We start from the raw sequence: 17,280 nt of genomic DNA on the forward strand, positions 1-17,280 counted from the left end.
GGTTCAGCAGCGCAGCCCTTCAGCCCCTTCTGGTTCACAGTGGAGCCCCAGGACACTCTGGTCATCAGGGGAAACTCGGCGCTGCTCAACTGTTCGGCACACAGCGACGCCGCCACTCCGGCACGCGTAGAGTGGAAGAAAGACGGGACCTTCATGAGCCTGGTGTCGGACGAACGGCGGCGCATACTTCCGGATGGCTCTTTGCTCTTCACCCATGTGGTCCACTCCAAGCACAACAAGCCTGATGAGGGGACCTACCAGTGCGTGGCTACAATCGAGAACCTGGGCTCCATATCCAGCCGCACGGCACGGCTTTCAGTAGCAGGTGAGCGCTTTTGCATCTATTATCCCTGAATAAGCGGATGGATATTTAAAATCAGCACACACCCCTTTTCAGACGGGAAATGTTAAACTCCTGCACCCAGATTAGCTCATCCCTATTAGAAAAGGGACAAACCAGTAACGGGATTACATTTCAGTTAAACTCAAAGACATTTAAACAATTAAGACGCCCATTTGTTCTTGTTACTGAGGAGACGGGATTCATTGTTGCTTTCAGCGGTCGTTATTTGGCGAGCTCCTCTCGGGGACACCACACATTCTCCCGGTAACGTTAACCCTGCCAGTCGGAGTTGTGAAGTGGCCTCAGCCCGGCAGTGATGTCTTCTGATGCCAAAGTTGTTATTTGTCATAATTACATAACTACATTATGTACGTTGTACATGTTAATTACACAAGCGGAACCCTTCCGCTGCGGCTACAGGCAGCATAAACAGTCTTAATTAAGTGAATTGATTTCTATGCAACCATCAATATCATCCGCTTATTTATGTATTTGTAAATGTGTTTAATTGGTCAACACTGGTGCCAGTGTATAACACTGCATCTGGGCAAACTGTAGCACATCGCGTTGGAGTCGTTTCTTTAAAAACTCTCCCTAAAAGCAGCGTCTGTGTACTATCTTGTATCTTTAACCTTGCTCAAGATGGGCGAATTGTCTGACTGGATAAATGCTCGCCAGAGTGGCAAAGTCTTTTTTCCATTATTAATCCTCCAGAGTGACCTTGTTCTTTTCCAGCACACCGAGAGATGCAGGATTATTAGGTATAGTGAGTCAGGTTGTGCCTCTGAAATTCAATTTTTAGCTGAAGGAGCCCCAGAATGCTGCCCCGTAATGTTCTGCCGGCATCTAAGACCCTCCAGAGAGGCTTCTTGTTGACAGTCTAAGGTGACTCGACAGGATGAGCCTCCTTGAGTGCCGGCTTGAATCTACAGTCTTATTCTTAATTAGGTTTTTAATTACAAGTTAATAAGCTGGCGGATTCCCAACCGAAGAGAAGGGTTTTTTTAAACCACAGCAGATGTGGTCATCATTCCGACCCCAGCGGGTCACTTTTACTCGACTAACGATGCAGGTATCACATGGATGAGTCTGTAGATTACATGTTTACGTGTTCTAGGCCTGTGTGATCTGCGCGTGGGGGGCGAGTAAATGGCACTTCTCTTCTTCCTCACCTCTCTGAGATTGACAGGAACTTGTACTAGAGCCGACGATGATTGGATGTGGAATTCAATCAATTTCCACTCTAAGAACAGGTGAAATCTGTCAGACCTCGTAGCCGCCGACACGATTCGCACGGCTCTACCGTGTCCCTCACGCTGAGCTGGCTTGTTTGTATTTTTACCCCCTAAAATCCACATGTGCGACCGCTGATGTATCTCCAGCTGGCTGGCAGGTGGCCGATAAAAAGGTTAATTGCGGTGTAGAGAGAACAGGCCATTAGGCCTCCATCAGGCCATCAGGAACGGCGGTGCAGGCGGGGGCAGCCCCGGCGTCACCTTTCAGATGTAATGACGGAATGAGTCACGGCTGGGCGGCGTGGCAGGGAGCATATCTGACAAATACGGGGGCCATATCGGGGATTGATTGCTGGAAGACGCATGGCTCATTCCTCCCCAGGAAACGTCGCCGCTCCCACATTTCACCTGTGTCAGCACTTCACCGTTCAGCTTTGCTTCTTCCACCCCGGCTGATTCCAGCTCTAAACTGCGCCGCAGATCTTTTAATAATTCCTATTAAAAATGCAACATTTCAGATGCGAATTAACCTCTGATTTCTCTGCAGTGTAATGAGATGAATATTTAATTTTTATGCTCTGTGATCATGTATGTACACTTAGCATCAGTGCTGCTCGATTACTGCTAAATTCATCATCTTTTTTATCAATATTGAAGCCCCACCACCTTTTTTTGGGATGGAATTCAGCTCTAGATGCAATCAGAAAGTGTTGGGGAACAATCAAGAACTGCTACGTTACAATATTCCTTATTAAAGTTAAATAATCTGGATGCTAGTTGCTCTGATGTTGTAGACAGTATGTATTGGTGTCAGTGTTGCTCCTGCTGTGTCATTTTGTTTGAGCCTTTTGGTCTGTTAGTGCACGGTCAGACACCATGGAAATACAGGTGGTGTAAGGACGGAGGGGGGTTGGTGGTCTATTGAGCCCCCAGACTTATGTATTCTGTTTGAGTCTCTGTCTCTGAGAAAGGAGGGGGAGGGAAATTATAGGATGGGAGCGAGCGAGGTATAGAACAGTGATAGCCAGGACACAGAGCGAGACGCGAGTAATGAGAAATCCCATCTTAACTGTCGGCTGTTCTCCCACACTGCCTCCCTCCTCCCTCCGCTACGCTTTGAACTCCTAAAATTGCGGGCGAGCCCCACCTCTGCTGCTAAACAGGGAAACCCCCACGTACGAAAATGGAGGATCCACCCCACCCACACACACTCACACACACACACACACGCATACACACTAGCTTTCGACCTTCTCGACCTCCGCTTTTGACAGCGACAGCAGCGCGTTTGCTAGTGTTTTCCTCGTTAAAGTTAGCCAAATCTCCGCTGTCACAGTGTGAGGAGTCATAAGCTGAGCTCCTCGTGTGTTCTGTGTGTCATCTCATATTTAAGCATGCTCATCTTTTGATAGATTCAGACACCCTTGGAGCGTTAGACTGCGTCGGCAGATCCTCTAATCCCTTTTTTGATGTATTTTAATCTGGTTTTTGGCGACTGTTAGTTGCACCCACCCAAGGACATGACAAGTTGAAACTTTAAACATGGATGATGTCGTCATTATTACACGGCCGGCAGGGGTGACGGATGTTTTTCAGCATATTCTTAATTTAACTTGCATTTTTGTCATTTGTAATTGATAAAATTATCTTTAAAGTTGACGTTTGGGTCGTTGAGAATGTCACGGTCAGCAAATTAGATTATTTCCTGCCTCAGGATGAAAAATGGAAAAGCTGCACCAGAATGTAAATATAAACACCAAAAACTAACATGTCTGACATCGGCGTCATTTATAATTCAACTTTTGTTTGTGCGGCGTCTCGTAACAATTGATTGTCTATAAAGTTCATGCATCTAATCAAGGACTCTTTCTTTTATCCATCTAACTATTATAACAATATTCTTTCATTTATTATTTAGAAATTATACAGGAACATTGTTACATAATGTTCATAAAACATTACCATGTGATTGGGTGCATATTGTGTCTCCAGTGTGATTGTTTCTTGTCTATATGTAAATTTTTGCTGGATTTGATCGCACAAAAAAGTGTTTTGTTTGCAGTAATTACTGCTCAATTTTAAGTCCAAGCATGAATAATGATGTGTTTGTGTTGTTCTTCAGAAACACCAACTATGCTCAACAATAATCGGGGATTATGGAAAGTAAAAGATGGGATTTAGCTTCCAGTGGTGGTTTGAAGGCCAGCTTCCAAACCTGCTGAAAATTCGGATTTCTGTTTCCATTCTCATGTTGATGTTGCCTTGGTGTGCACAATGTGATTCAGTATTGAACGCAGGAGTCGTTGCCATGACGAATGTCTGTAACCTGGTCAGGGTCAGAACGTAGTTCCATTATTCTGATTTGCATTGCACGTGTGAGGTGTGTGTGTGTGGGGGGGGGGGTGACACCGCCGAGGCACATTAATCACACGTTGAGCTTAAAGGGAAAACAAAAAAAGAGTGTTCAGTGATTATTGGAGCACAAATAGTGAAGAGGAAAAACATTTGTCGCAGCCAGCTGCAACAATAATGCTAATTCACCAGTGTAATGACTCAGAAAACGCGTTGGGAATCTGTGTGGATGGAGCGGCAGAGAAAGATCCATTTTCTTTCCTCTGAGGAGGACAGCAGCAGGGGACCCGTGCAGATGGAGCTGGATGACAGCCTCCATCTTTACCTGGACTCAGCTGCTGATTAGGTCCTCGGGGTGGGCGTGCAGACTGATGGAGGCAGCCCTATCTCAACTGTCCAGAAACTTCAGCCCGTTCATGTGTGCCCCTCAGAACGTGTGCACAACTCCGGTGTCACACCTGGTTATTCTGACGGCACGTTTACGAGGATAGAACGCCGCACACAGGTTAGCAGCTTCAAATGAAGCCGTTCTGGGCCAACGTGGCGCCATTCATCCCGGCCAACGTGTCAGTTTAGCATCACATTGGAATTACGGCGAAACCTGACATGATTCCCAACAGGTTTTGTTTACATTATCTGTGTTAAATGGGCTGTGGAGGGCTGTTTTTACGCTGCAGGTGATGAACAATCTTTTGGATGTTAATGGGGTGTAATATTTCCTCTCGGCTGTCGTATTAACTGATAATGCAACAGCACGTCTTTAGGTGTGAAAGAAAGGGCCGGTGCTTGAGTCCTGCAGACCTGCCTGGATTATCTGCTTGATGATATTGTTCCGTAAATTTAAAATGTGTTGAATTGAGGTCATTTTTACTTCAGGCATTAATCGAAATGAGGCTGTTAATCAGCTTCTTTTCTTTTATAGCCTCCTTCCTTGTTCTCTTCAAAATCCATTTGGATGCGAAATGAATTGGTTGAGTTTTGACATTTAAGAGATTTTATCAAGGCCCGTGCACTTTTGTTCAGCTTTGACAAAAACTTAACTATAAGCATTTAGTATGGAATCAACTAAACCTCGAAGTGTGAAAGGTCCATTGTAAATTTTTACAGAGATCCTGTTATTTGTTTTATCTCTCTGCTCCACGGGTCCATTTGACACCAGGGCCCCCAACCGGGAGCAGCGTCGCCTCACTGAACGACCTGCCGAGCTTCACTGCCTGGGGAGTTCTTCAGTCAAAGCACAGAAACGGTTGGAAAATGGACAGTCTGTCATTTTGGGAGAGCTTCTAAAAAGAAAAAGACAGAGTTCTACAGTTGTGTTTACCGCCCCCCCCCCTCATTGACATTCACCGCCCATCCCTGCGTCCTCGCCCTTCTGTGGCGGATGGAGGTACCTTTGCAGTTAGCGGCCATTATTCTCAGCCACGTTGCCCTTTCATCTCCCAGAATCCACACGGGGAGCTGCCATGAATCAGTTTGGGGTTTTCGTGCTAAAACACCCCCGTGTCACGCAGATAAATTGGGCTTTATAGAGCTTTTGAATCCTGTAAGTGAGCTGAATGCCACCTTTTTGGTGGTCCTCTGTGCCACTCAGGGAGAAACCTTAATAAAAAAAAACCTTTGTTTTCATCAGGCACTGGGGGGAGGCTGCAAAATGAGCATGAACATTTTCAGTCCAGATGCTTCTGATCCAGTTAGCCTTCAGTTTTGATATTCAGGGCTACTTGCTGGAGGTCCTAAGAAAGAGCAGAAAAAACCCAGACTTTACCTTGAGAACTGCCCCTGAAGTGTTTGGGGATTGATTCTGATGATAAGGGTAATGAGCATTCATTGGCTACCTGGATGTGGTGGCTGGTTTGTGAGTCAAATGAATAAATCCAGTTTGTGAGCAGATGTATTTTTTGGATGTAAATAAAATATGTTTGAAATACATATTTTAATCCACTTAGCTTGTGCTGTGAAAGCAGGAACGGGGTGCAGCTGGGAGTGATTCATTGAATATTCCGGTCTGGAGGAACACCTTGCCTTGGGCAGATGGAGTGTGCTGGAGAAACCAAAGTGTGAAGTGCTCATTGGGCGAGCATGTTGGTTTGTTCTGGTCAGACGCATTTTTTCCCTCAACGGTCTGAGCAACCAAAGCTATTATTAGTGCAGCACAGAGGTGATTCTCTAACTGGAAGGGCGACGCTCCAGGTGTGAGATGTGGCACCTCAGAGGTTTCTTCCTCCAGTCTTCTGTCCCAACACTGAATCGGTTTTATGCACCTTAAACACTGATTTCATCCACACGTTGGTTTTTTAATTGTATCAATCAAAGACGGTGTCTTTTTTTTATTTCCTTCCCCCCTTAATTCACCTTTTTGTCTTTCAACTAGAGCAGAATTCACCCCCCACCCCACCCAGTGGGGAAAACAGGGATCTTTATGGCTTCCAGGATAAATTGGAGGTGTTTTCCAAGTGGTCCCGTACATTCTGCAGAGCGACGGGATGAAAAAAGCTGCGAATAATTGGGCCATTTATGTTGAAGGTGCATGACACGTGGAATGACAAGAGCGTAAAAAGGGGGGGGGCATAAGATGGATGGCACAACTGTGTCCTTTTGTTGAGTACTTTTGCCTTTGGAGGGAATGCAACAAAACTATAGAGCGTCCATAATTTGCCTCAGCATTTGTGAAATTGGTGTATATGTTGCCAAGAATCCCCGATTGTGCCGCGTCCACAACACGCTGCTGAAGAAGTCGTATCCAAGGACGTGTGTCTGACTCGAGCCTGATGAGGCTCCATTAATCTTTTAAAAACACCAAAGGGCTGTACTGTAGAGCCTCCCTGCTGATGAGTTGCCTTTTAAACAACTAACAATAAAGATTTTGTGTCTCAAAGAAGCAATTTTTGAGTTTGGGAGCAGCCAGAACAAATAATGTAATATGAACAAAACCACCACTTACATAATACACCACAGGCATAAAGGTCGTGCACATTATTTCATATTTGGTCAGATTCTCGGTTTGATTTGAAAATAGAAACTCTACTTTACAGAAACTGGCCTTTGTGGAGGTGTGGAATCTTTTCATAGAAGTGTCATCATGCTATATCAATATTAGCGCTATATCGTCACATAAAGGTGTAACACCGAGTTAGAGCCTGAGCCATACCCTCCCATAGGGCCATGTCTCTATCAGCCCCGCCCTGACACTCTAATGCATGTGACCATTTCTGTGCGCACGTTAACTTAACAGCAATAGAGATTAGCGGCTCTGAAGGGATCCTATGGAATCTCTCTGCATTCTTCTAAGCTGTATAATAACTCCTGCTTCAAGGTCAGTGATAAGTATCTCCTTTTTTGCTTGTTCTGTACTTCCCCTTCCTCTCGCTCAGTCTGTGCACGGACCAATGCGCACGCACAGGCTATGACAGCAGTGCCATGTCTTCCACTCTGCACATCGCTCCCTTTTCCTCTCACCTTCTTTGCACCATAGTGCTGCATTTCCAACACTCGGGTCTCACTTCCTGTTGCAGTTACATCCGAAAAACAAAAAAAGCAAGTGTGTAAACAGGAGCTGCATCAGACCGTCTGATGTGGAAGTTGCACATGTTGCACGTTCCTTGAGGCAAAGGAAGAGCTTGTCTGATGTTTCTGCCTGAGTGGGAGGACACACCGGTTCTGATTGATCAGATGTGTTCCCATACGTCGTGCACCCTGCAGATGGAGGGCAGTAATTGCTAACGCCACATCATCAGTCTGTCCAGGTGTTCCACAGAGCCGCGGCATCCTTTTTCATTAGGGTTGACTAATTGATTCGATTGCCTTCCCTGTCGCGTCCACTGCATACCTGAGGTTGTGGCAGTGTTTTGTGAACTGCTGCTGCTGCACCGTGTTTTCGTTCCCATGTCCAGGTCGTGATTTACAAAGTTTTAACTGTATAGAAATGAAAGACACTGTTACTGGGGGGATTAAAACTCTGTAAATCATGCAATGTGAGTCTCTTGAAGCACAGATGAGATGGCCCATGAAACCGTTGGTGATTATGTATTTCTTTTTATTTATGCATTTCAGTTTTAAAGACCACTTTTCATTTCTAGCCTCCCACAAAATAACAAATAACATTAGAAATATCACTCAGCTCCAGTTATCATCTTCCTTTTTCCTCCTGTCATGTCTTCTCTTTAAATCCAGCCGTACACTTTCACTTTGTCTTGATTAAGCTCACCCTGTCACTCAGCTGTCCACATCTGTTTTCTTTTCCCTTCATTAAAATTGAACCTGCCACTGTCATGTGGTTCCTGAATTTAAACTCCCAGCACGGAGAAAACAGTGTAGTATTTTCCTGTGGAATGTACTGCCTGTTTTTATTTACATCATCTCCCAAGTGACCTTGGAGATGATTGAAGAATCTCTAATTGTGGTTCCTTTCGATGAATGCGGACATTGTGCGGTAATAGATTTAAATCCTTGGTGATCTCATTAAATGTGACAGATTGCTGAAATGATGAGCATTAAAATCTGTCTTTTGTTTTGGGAGTTCACTGCGTCATGGTGTCACGTGTCTCCTGCTCTGACCCCTCCTCTCCCCCCTTCCTACCCAGGAAGGTTCTCCATCCCCATCTGCTCTCTCTTCTCCATACATTTCATTTCCCTGCTAGCTGCCGTGTCAGGTCTGAGCTTAAACAGATGCAGTGAGAGCATCTACAGATGTGCCGCATCCTCCCCCTGATAGAAATCAGCAGCAACATGCCCCGCTCTCTTAACACACAACACAGCCCTCCCTGAAATGACTGGTGGACAATCATGGTGAAGGGGTGCTATGAACGTCAGGACTGAATGAATGAGAGGGATGGAGGAGGAGACAGAATGGTGGACAGTGCTGGGAGAGAAGGGGGGTAAATGGGGCAAACAAAGGGGGGAGAGGTGAGTAAAGAGGGCCTTTTCCTCCACGTTATGTCCATCAGCAACAGGGCAGTGATGTGTTTGGCTCCTTTATCTCCTTTATCTGGATGGCCTGTTGATCTGGAGTACAGGGTGGAGGGGCCCTTCATTCCAGAGCGAGGAGGCATTAAGGAGCCTTAAAGATACAGGCTCACCATGAAGAATGCGGTGCTGCTGTGTGTTGGATTTGACTGACATCTCCTTCACACACCCCCTCCGACGCTGTTGAGCTTCTTTCTGCATCCTCTCTTACCTTTCACCCCCTCCTCTATGATAAGAAAGCAAAGGAAAGGGGGGAGGTGGGGAGGAGAGACAAGCGGAGGGATGTGCGGTCGTAGTGCCAACACATTTATCGGTGCTCGGATAATGGGGCCAGCCACAGTCTCCTGTGGCAACAGACCTCTGCTGAAGGTTACCTTCCATTTGGGCCAACAGGGAGCTGTATTCCCAGTGATAAAACAAGACACCTTAACATGATTGTGGGCCCTAATGCAATAAGTATTGTTTCAGTTACAACTCAATTCCACGTAATGAAAAAGGGCTCTTTTCCTCCCAGACCTGCAGGGCATTAGCCAGGGTGCAGGTGAAAAGGTGTAATACACATGGGAAGCAGGCATGTGACACTGAAACCAGCGACAGTTCACTCACACGCTACCTGAAGATAACAGAGAATGAGTTGGCACATTCTATAGCTTCCATAAAAAAGTCCATACAGCAGCCGTTGATCTTAACAGTCGGGTTAATTATTAAAAATAAGCAATACGAGATCCCGTTGTACAGTACCCACCCCTACCGCTATATCAGTCCGAGCGTCCACTCACCTGCAACACACTGGATATTTTCCCTTTTTCGGACCGTTCTCTGTAGCCCTCGAGATGCTTGTGTGTGGAAATCCCGGTAGATCATCGTTTTCTGAAATACTCAGACCTGCCCCACTGGCACCAACAGCCAAAGTCACTTAAATCCCCTTGATTCCCCCATTCTGATGCTTGGTTTGAATTTCAGCTAGCTGTCGAGGCCCTGTGATTGGCTAATTAGCTATTTGCCTTAACAAGCCATTGAACTAGCCTGGGGAGTGTAAGTACCCTGCACTGCAGCTTTTTATTCTTTTTTATTCTGCGAGGTCAGACTTGGTGACATCTGACTAATGACCCCCGCTGTGTTGGTGCGGCTGCTGGCAGGATGGATTGAAGTGACTATTGACGGTTTTTGTCCATGTGGAGAAGAAGACACAGTGCAGAAAATTACCCACATTGGTAGAGGAAACGGTTTTAATCCTTCTAGCATGTGCATGCAGTTGATTAGTGAGGGTTTAAGAAGAGCTTAAGAGCTGCAACAGGTTCTGTGACACCGACTATTTTCCTGTTAAATTAATGATGAGGTGTTTCGGATGGACTAATCTGATACCAGCCTGATATCGCCAGTGTGTTTACAACAGTCTGGTTAATGCGATAATGGGAATATGTACCGCACATCAACCTGATTATTCGTGACAAAGTTATAGTTGACTGGGAAATGTTGCACCACCAGCGTTGATTTGTTCTCAGTCATTGTCCTTTTAATGTCCCATCGTCATCCCGAGATCACGTGTTTAAAGAGACAAATACGGCCCTCAGGTGGAGATCTCATCTCTGGGCTTCAACTGCACTCTAAACAGCAGCTGCGCCTCAGGAGCCATCAGACGAGAGTCTAAAATTTTCAACATCTGGTCTGGACCCAGAGTGGTTTGGGGCTTAAAAATATCCTAAAACTGAGAGATCTGTGAGGCCCTGCAGAATTAGTGCTGCTGCCTCTCCCGTGCACGCTGCCTAATTCTCCAGCTGGTCTCTGTTGTCTTTGTTTTGAATTCGCCCTCTTATTTGGCAGGACGATGGTATATTGAACCTCAAACTCCAGTTATCTTTTAAAATGTTCTCTCTTCTAGTTATAAGATCAAGCCGAGACATCTGTCACAGCCGAGGGGCTTTTCTCCCCCAACGGTAAAGAAGCTGTCTGAGGTCAGCCCCTCCTCGGGTTGTTTGTCTGTCTGACTGCTGTGTTTTCTGTGTCCTGCGTCAGGGAGTGTGTCAGCCCTCGCAGTCACGCACTGACTCATCTGCAGCTTCCTTCCACTGATGAGTTGATGTTTATGTTCTTCAATCTTTGGACCGAAGCGCTCTCTGTTTAGCACTGTTAGCGTTGCGTTCTGTTGGCGTTGGACGGGATGAGAGCGACCCAACGTCCTGGATGAGGAAGAGACCTGCCTATTTTCCGTAGTGGCGCTGACTCCCAGGCAGCAAGATGACAAATATTTGCTTGCCAGTAGTCAGTGGTGATTTACCGTCCCTGCGGGCTCTTTATTAGATTTCAGCGGACAGCCATTAATTAATCCTGTTTTCGGTCCCGTCAGTCGTGACAATGAGTTCACCCACCTGGCTGCCGCTGACAGGATGAAGGTTGCTTCTTCATTTCACGTTGAATCAAGAGGAGAAGATCTGACAAGATGACCTCTTTCTCTTGCTGTCGCACTGGCAAACATACTTGATATTTATTTGCTCTGCTTTTATTTCCCCAGTCACGCAAAGTTTGCAATTAAACGTCAAGCTCTCAGTTTCTGGCTACTTATCACAGCAACAAGTAAGAGTTCATCATGTGGGTTTTTGTAACTCCCAAATTAAGAGCAGTACGAAGCACCGCCCTTTAAGGCTGATGAGGGTGTAATTAGAGAGATGTACAAATGTTTTTTTCTATCCTCTAAAAGCTGAAATAAAAGCATTGGTGTAATGTAACCAGTAGTAACCATACATGACCAATCCATTACCGACGGGTGGCTTATTTTCCTGCAAGCCTCTGTCCCTGGAGCGCATATTTCCAGGAAGAAATTCCCTCACTCACTTTTTAAATCCAATCTTGAAAGTAAATTGTAAAACCCTAAAATCGGTTGTGTAAGTAAAATATTTACTCTACAAAGCCGGCATTGGAGAGCTTCTGAAGAGAAGAATCAGATGAAATCCTCAGCATTTTTTCACTAAACCAGTTATTTCCGACGGAGGTGAACATTCATATAAGGTCTAAAAATGCACAGAAGCTTCGGACGACTCAGGTTCAGCGTAGTTTATGTGTTTGGGGTAGAAAATAAAGGTGCAAATTTACGTTATTACAGGAGAGACTTTCCCAGCAGGGACAGTGTTAAGAACTCCAGCCTGGACACTCCTCCTTCAGAACCACTTTATTAACTCCCCTCGTGTCTGACTTTTATTGTCATTGATTGGAGAATCTTCATTCCATGTTGGAGCTATCAGGCTGCTGCCGGAAAGCTTCTTTTCTTGATCTCTGCAGTCTTGATGGGTCTCTCGGTGCATGGCTCAGAAAACTGCTGTAAGCGTATTGATTGACGAGGACAGTGTTGCAGAGGAAGGCCTCTGTGTCAGAGGTGTCATTGTTGTCCTCTAAAGCAAAATTCCACCCCCGCTTGGCGGTCACATGCCAGTAAACATCACGCCGTGGCCTTTAATGCACTGTAGGAACCTATGCCAACGTGAAGGGCTTCCATTTACTTTTTCCGATGGAGCCACTTTCCCTCGTCTTGATTTGTGTACCTCAATTGTACCGTACCATACCGTAATTTCTGGACTACAGAGCGCACCATACAGAGACCTTAAATCTAATTTTTATCACGTCAGGATTTTTTAACTTTTCTTTTAATTTAATCCGCTTAGCAACATAAATATATTCTACCGGTAAATGATTTTTTTTCTAACGTGTTTGTAATGCAGCTACCTTGAAATATACGTTTGTATCAGCTACACACAAATTACGTTGTTTATGCTTTTTTACTCCAACAATGAACAATCTAAAACTCCCCGATGGCCCACCTCTAAAATCTTCTATTTTCATCGCGGTGGCGATTGCTTTTGCCTTCAGTCTGATTTGTACAGCGGAAACACCGCGGCCGCCTGCTCTCTGTGTGTTCAGCCAGTCTTCCAGAACGTTTTCAAGCTCGGGCCACCTGCGATGTTTACACCTAAAAGCTTTTGTCGTCTTTTTGCTTTCGATCACTTCTTCAGGCGGGCGTCTCCACCTTCTCCCCATTGATTACCGTAATGCCAAGAATACGCGCGCCAGAGTGATCGCTTTTAACTTAAAAGCCGCATCATATGCTTTCCTTCTAGTATTTATCACGTTGATGAGGGTTAGAAAAAATGACTGATTCACAATAGTTGTGATAGTGCGCCACGAAAAAAACATAAATAAGCCGCACCGTAGAATAAGCCGCAGTGTTTAAAGTGGAGGAAAAAAGTAGCGGCTTATAGTCCTGAAATTACGGTATTGATTTTCAGAACGACTTTCTGTGGCCTCTAGATGTGGGTGTGAACTTCAGCGAAAGAGAGACGAAGGAATATGTGGTGGAACTGATGATGACAGGAGAATCAGCTGTTGGTGGAGAACAGAACACTCCTCTCGCTGGACACTTGAGCTACTCTTATTATTCTTTGCTAAATGTTAAAAAGGCTTAAACTGATAATAGTTGCGAGGGAACCTTTTTGATCCGAGGTGTTCTGCCTTTACTTATTCAGTCGAATCTAGAGGGAGATCCCTAAATCCTACTGCATATTTCATTAAACTTCTCATTGTTATTCTCAACCTGGTTTTAATCAAGAATCTTGAATTCTGATTGTGATTTCATCACAGTTTTCTACTCACTGTTGCTCTGAAGGAGGGCGGATGGTCACTCGTGCCCCATTTAAGGTCTCTGGGATACAACCTTGATCTTCAGTAAATGTTTACTTCTTGGTAAAATCTGAATCTGATTCCTCCCAGTCTGGTAATGAGCCTTGAGACTGATGCTTCAGCACTTCAGGAGACGGTGCTGAGCAAGGCGGAGGGAAATGAAGCTCCTGTCCAGTCCATTTAAACGGCAAATTGTGATTAATAGGAATCAATAATGTTAGCATTGACGCTCACCATTCCCAGTCCCGACCCACATTTAATGCGTGTCTCTGGAATTTGGACGGGTGACACACACACACACACACACACACACACACACACACACACACACACACACACACACACACACACAGCACGGAGCTGCTTTGACAGGAACTCCTACAGAACAGAGAGGCTGCATGGTATAGCTCGGCTTTGCCTCCTAAGGTCACCGTATCCCGTTCGTGTGCTGAAGACATGGCAGCCCGATGAAGGGAGCCTTGAAATGTGATGAGGCTGATGGAATAACGACTGCAGACTGAGGCAGGAAGGGGCTGCCTCTGTTTATTTTCTATCTGTACATGGTCTTTACAGTCAGGAGTCTGTAGCAGCTAAGACTGAACCATTTTATGCAGAGTTAGGATGTTCTTCTGCCTTATGGCTGCTGCAGTTTCAGTCCAATACTCAAAGATCTTGCTGCTGAAATTGACTTATTCATCCCTCTGAAATATTTGATTCAGTGCTATGAGCTTCATCTAAGTCATTTTTCTGTCTTTTTTTCTATTCCTGGCATCATTATTCAGTCAGTGATTGACGGTTTGACACAGAAATATCAGTAGTAGAATCAGCTAAGCCCATATTAGCTTGGACTATTGTGGCCAGATACGGTCAGAGGAGCCGTGTGTGTTGCCGGGGTTGCAGCGGAGTTTCTAGCTGTTGGGCCCTTATCTCAAAAGTGTGATTTACGGTGGAGCCGCTCTCGGCAGGGGATTTGAAAAACTGTCTGTAGGTGAGAGAGGGCAGAGACACCAAATCATCACTCTGCAAGTCCTAAGTGTCGTTTCCTGTGAGAGCACATCAAGAGTGGGCCAACGGAAGAGTCGAGCCTCTTCCTCCTCCCTATTCACATATATTTTTATTCAGGAATTTCGTTATCACATGCACACATTGCCAAGGAGACAAACAAAATGAGCCCAGAAACTAAAGAGGCCCTCGCTAGTAAAACAGTATGAGGTTCCTTTTCTTTGAGACGGAACGTCTCCGTCTTTCAGAAAGAGAAAAAGTCCTCCCTCACTAATAAACCCCAGAATATTCACAGAGCTGTTATTTTTTCACTCTCTTTTGAAGCCGTCGTGCGCAATTCAAACAGAGATGGAGAGTGAAGGTTCGAGATCAGTGGCCTCAAACACGGGAAATAATTATATTGCGTCGCATCGAAAAGTCGGGCTACAGCAGCACAAACAGCCCGTGGATCCAGCCTGTTTTAATTAGCGCCACGTCTTCGTCTCGGTGTGCTAAATTAGCATCCGCCATCGAGGATAAGTGATCACGCTGCACTGAGGTGTGTGGGCGACTTGCGTGAGCATGCGTGTGTGTGCAGAGGTTGGGCATGGATGGTTACATATTTTTGGAACCTTCCCTCTGCTGATAATCTGTCTTGAATATGGATCACAAGATGTTGCGTGCAGTATACTGTCAGTTATTTTCAGCTAGTTTAGCCGCTCTGTTTAATCAAGGTAAAGGATCAGTCTGTTTGCTTCGTGTTGTGGCTGAATAAAAGTAATATTTGGAGGAAACGTGGTTGAAAGATGAGTTGATAGGAGCTGCCCTTTAGCATGTATTTATAGTCAAGTGTCCAAATATCTAATTTAATCTGCTTTAATCATCTTTTGGACAGTTCAGCGTTGGGATTGCTACATGGAGGCAGTGAACTGGAAGCACGTTAAACCACTGAAGAGAAGGAATGAATGGAATGAATATATCATTTAGGTTGCATGCTTTGTGTCTTGAGAGCTGTTTAGCCTTGAAATTTCAGATCTGCTAACGTTTTCGCTAGAGCGCCATTCACGCGGAGTCAGGTTCACCATCTTCGGTGGACAGAACCACTGCCAGGTTACATATTAATGCTTCTCTGACCTCAGCAGAAACCAACGTCACAGAAAGCTGCAACCTTTTATTTCTGCCCTTTGAAATGTTACACAAATATTTGCAGTGCTTGATGGAAGTGAGCCTCGGGTTTACACCTCTTTCTTTTCCCAGGCATGCCACGGTTTACCAGCCAGCCCACGCCAGCCACCGTGCATCAGGGGAGCAGTCACGTGATGCCCTGTGAGGTCAACGCCGATCTCGTCCCTTTCGTCCGCTGGGAGAAAGACCGCCAGCCGCTGGAGCTCAACACCAGGCTGGTCCAACTACCCAGCGGCGCCCTGGTGATCAGCAATGCCTCAGAGGGAGATGCTGGCCTTTACCGCTGCCTGGTGGAAAACGTGGGCTCGTCAAAGTCCAGCGATGAAGCGCAGCTCCAGATCGCGCCTGGTAAAAGAAGAGCCAACACAAAAACAGAAGAAATGTTAGAATTAACATCCAGCTTGTGCAGGAGTCCTTTGTTGCTTAACAGGTCGTCAATACAGCACAATCATGCTTCTAGGGTGGAAACCTAATTGCAGTCTCTCCTAGAAACATTCTGTGCATTAGCCAATTACAGCAGCTCGATGTATTTTCTTAGTTGCTCATCACCTAAAGCCTGACGAAATCTGAATTGTTGCAATAGACTATTGAACTTTTTAGGGAGTCTCCGGACGCCCGCCGGGCTTCAGTAATGCTGACAGTAACTCAGCAGCAGTGGAGAAGGTAGCAGAACTCTATTGTGCTCGCGCCCGCCTCACCCTCCTATACGGTTTATTTACAGAGTCGTTAAGCAGCGGTCTCCTAGCAGCGCAGGCGAGATATTGGAGGTCATAAATCAGACTTCAACAAGACCCCCAAGTTGGTCTTTATCTCCGTATGTCTTCTTAAAGGTTGCGCGATGAACTGGCGGCAGGCTGGATGCACGCAGGAGGAGCACAGATAAAGCTGCGTGAGGAAATTGAAAGAAATTTGTTTTTGATGCCGCCAGATGTTGAAGTGATTATAGTTAATTGGTTTCTTTAAAGTCCAAATCAGCTTGACAATAAAGCAAGGATTGTGTTCCCGGAGAGGGTTGCGCTGGCTGTTTCGGCAGCTGTAATTAAGTGGGATCAGTGCGAGCTCCTAAAGAGCCGAGGCTTTAGCTGTCTCCCACACCAGCGCGGTCATTATTCATCCAGCCGTCCTCTGTTCAGGTGTCAGATACAACTGACCGCTCAGCTCTTTTGAAGTTTAGAAGATGGATGACACTTTCCAACCTTAACCTCAGCTTGGGCCCTGACCTTTTCCTTATTTTGGGGTTTTTGTATTTTTCTTAGAACCCGGTCAAGAACAGAAGCTGGAGTTCCTGCTGGAGCCTGTGTCCGCGACGAAGGTGCTGGGCGCCACCGCGCTGCTGTCCTGCGTGGTTACGGGCTACCCTGCCCCACACGTCCGTTGGATGTTGGGAGACAAGTTGGTAGAAGAAAGGTATGAAGCTGCTATTGTCCTACTTCGGTCCTCAGAACATCTTCCAGTGTTGCTCTTGCTGCGCTCACACAGGTTCAACCAATCCTCGTAGATTTCTCATCCACTTATTCGCCATGCAGTAGTTCCAACCCCCGCCTGCTTGAGACT

At 45.7% G+C, this 17,280-nt stretch overlaps 1 protein-coding gene across 1 annotated transcript in view; it reads left to right on the plus strand.

Moving 5' to 3' along the window:
- Positions 1–17,280, plus strand: part of neo1a (neogenin 1a) — a 106,220-nt gene that overhangs the window by 40,289 nt on the left and 48,651 nt on the right. The window contains 3 exon segments of the mRNA XM_029845799.1: positions 2–325; positions 15,799–16,074; positions 16,983–17,133. Of these exon segments, the coding sequence (XP_029701659.1) occupies positions 2–325; positions 15,799–16,074; positions 16,983–17,133 (751 nt within the window).

The sequence above is a fragment of the Takifugu rubripes genome, chromosome 13 (assembly GCF_901000725.2).
Source record: "Takifugu rubripes chromosome 13, fTakRub1.2, whole genome shotgun sequence".
NCBI classification, from domain to species: Eukaryota; Metazoa; Chordata; class Actinopteri; order Tetraodontiformes; family Tetraodontidae; genus Takifugu; species Takifugu rubripes.